General features: G+C 42.0%; 1 protein-coding gene across 1 annotated transcript in view; it reads left to right on the forward strand.

Annotated features, from left to right (window-relative positions):
• Window positions 1-1,126: 1,126 nt before the first annotated feature.
• rnaseh1 (ribonuclease H1) overlaps window positions 1,127-1,446 on the forward strand; it is a 4,690-nt gene continuing 4,370 nt past the window's right edge. The window contains exon 1 of the mRNA XM_087174339.1: window positions 1,127-1,158. Within this exon, the coding sequence (XP_087030465.1) occupies window positions 1,127-1,158 (32 nt within the window). The remainder of the gene's footprint in view (window positions 1,159-1,446) is intronic.

Here is a 1,446-nt window from a genome sequence, read left to right on the forward strand (position 1 = left end):
CTTCACTATTTTGGCGCTGGTACTGAACATGGCCTTTGTCTCTGCACAGAGAAATAAAGACATGTGGGTCAAATACACATACAATCCTGGGATCTTTGAACACACCGGACTGACATGAATCCTGGAGGAGTCCCTATCAAACCAGCATGAACCGCGCTGAGCTAACACACATACCAGCTCGATGCTAACTGGGAGCTGCGGGCTAACACGCAAGTATGTGATATTAGAATTTGTCTGGAACAAAAATATTAAACTTCAGGACAAAAAACACACAAATCTAGAGCCGGTAAAATGAAGAAATCAGACTCTGTTAACAAAAACACTTCAGGTTAACTTAGGTAAGGCAACTTTAGCTATTATAGCTTAGCCGGCTGTCATTTTTTGCCCTGCCAGAATTAGACGGAGATTTTAAGTAGAAAAACTGCAGTATCTTGTTTTACTTTCCATAAAACGACCCATGAACAGAGATTAATAGATCCAGTCCACCACCTTCTCCTGGGCTGAACACATGCAGGGCCTGCTAACTGCACCCCATCACCAGGACCCATTCACCGGACCGATTCTACTATGCTCTATTTTGTGCTATAAATCAGCCATCCGCCGCCACAAGCCACATAATCTAAGGTATCAAAGCCTTAACAATGTTTACGGTGCGTGTATTTAACAATTTAACTAAGTTAAAAGACATTTTGGTTCAGAAAAGTCTGGCCACTGGAAAACAGCACGACTAACCTCTGTCAACGACGGCCAAGGAAGAGACCGGAGCATCGCGAGAGTTGTATTAATCCAATGCGAGCGAGCCCAGCAAGTATCGCGAGAGCTGCTTAGAGTCGCGCATTGAGTGATAATGCTGCATTCAGGGGACAATAGGAAAAGCAGCCGTTACTCCCTTGTGTTTATGTATTGGTAGCAGAAGCCAGACACAAACAGTGGATAAAGCCTGCAGAATTATCCGAACTTGTATTAGTGTTGATATCCTGCCCACAGTGTTTTGACATGCCGGTAGTTCTTTCCATAAAGTGGGAGTTACCTGAATTTTTAAAAAAAAATTTAATTTATTTATTTTTGTGATATCAGAAATTTAGGTTATCCCTCAATCGTGGGTCGTAATTACGATTTAAACGATATGTCTGAATGCAACACCAAAACATCGCGAGAGTATACACCTATTACACTGGTTGCCAACCTCCGTAAAAAAAAAAAGCTAAAAAGAAGAAGAACATCGCGAGAGTTTGTGGAGAGCACGACACGAGCGCTTATTAACCGTTGTCAACATTACCTTTTTTTCTGTTTTCTTTGTGACTGCGCTTTTCGGGTTTGAAACAAACGTTTAATTTATGGTTTAGAGGGCCACACGATTGGTGACGGTGCTGTCATGTTTATTATTAATCCTTTTTGGGCGGCTGTGTAACTTTTGTGAGACACAGATAGCTACTAGCTAGCTAG

This window comes from Seriola lalandi, unplaced genomic scaffold (genome assembly GCF_002814215.2).
Source record: "Seriola lalandi dorsalis isolate HSWRI2012SDOR001 ecotype SW California unplaced genomic scaffold, Sedor1 jcf7180002054339, whole genome shotgun sequence".
In the NCBI taxonomy this organism is placed as follows: domain Eukaryota; kingdom Metazoa; phylum Chordata; class Actinopteri; order Carangiformes; family Carangidae; genus Seriola; species Seriola lalandi.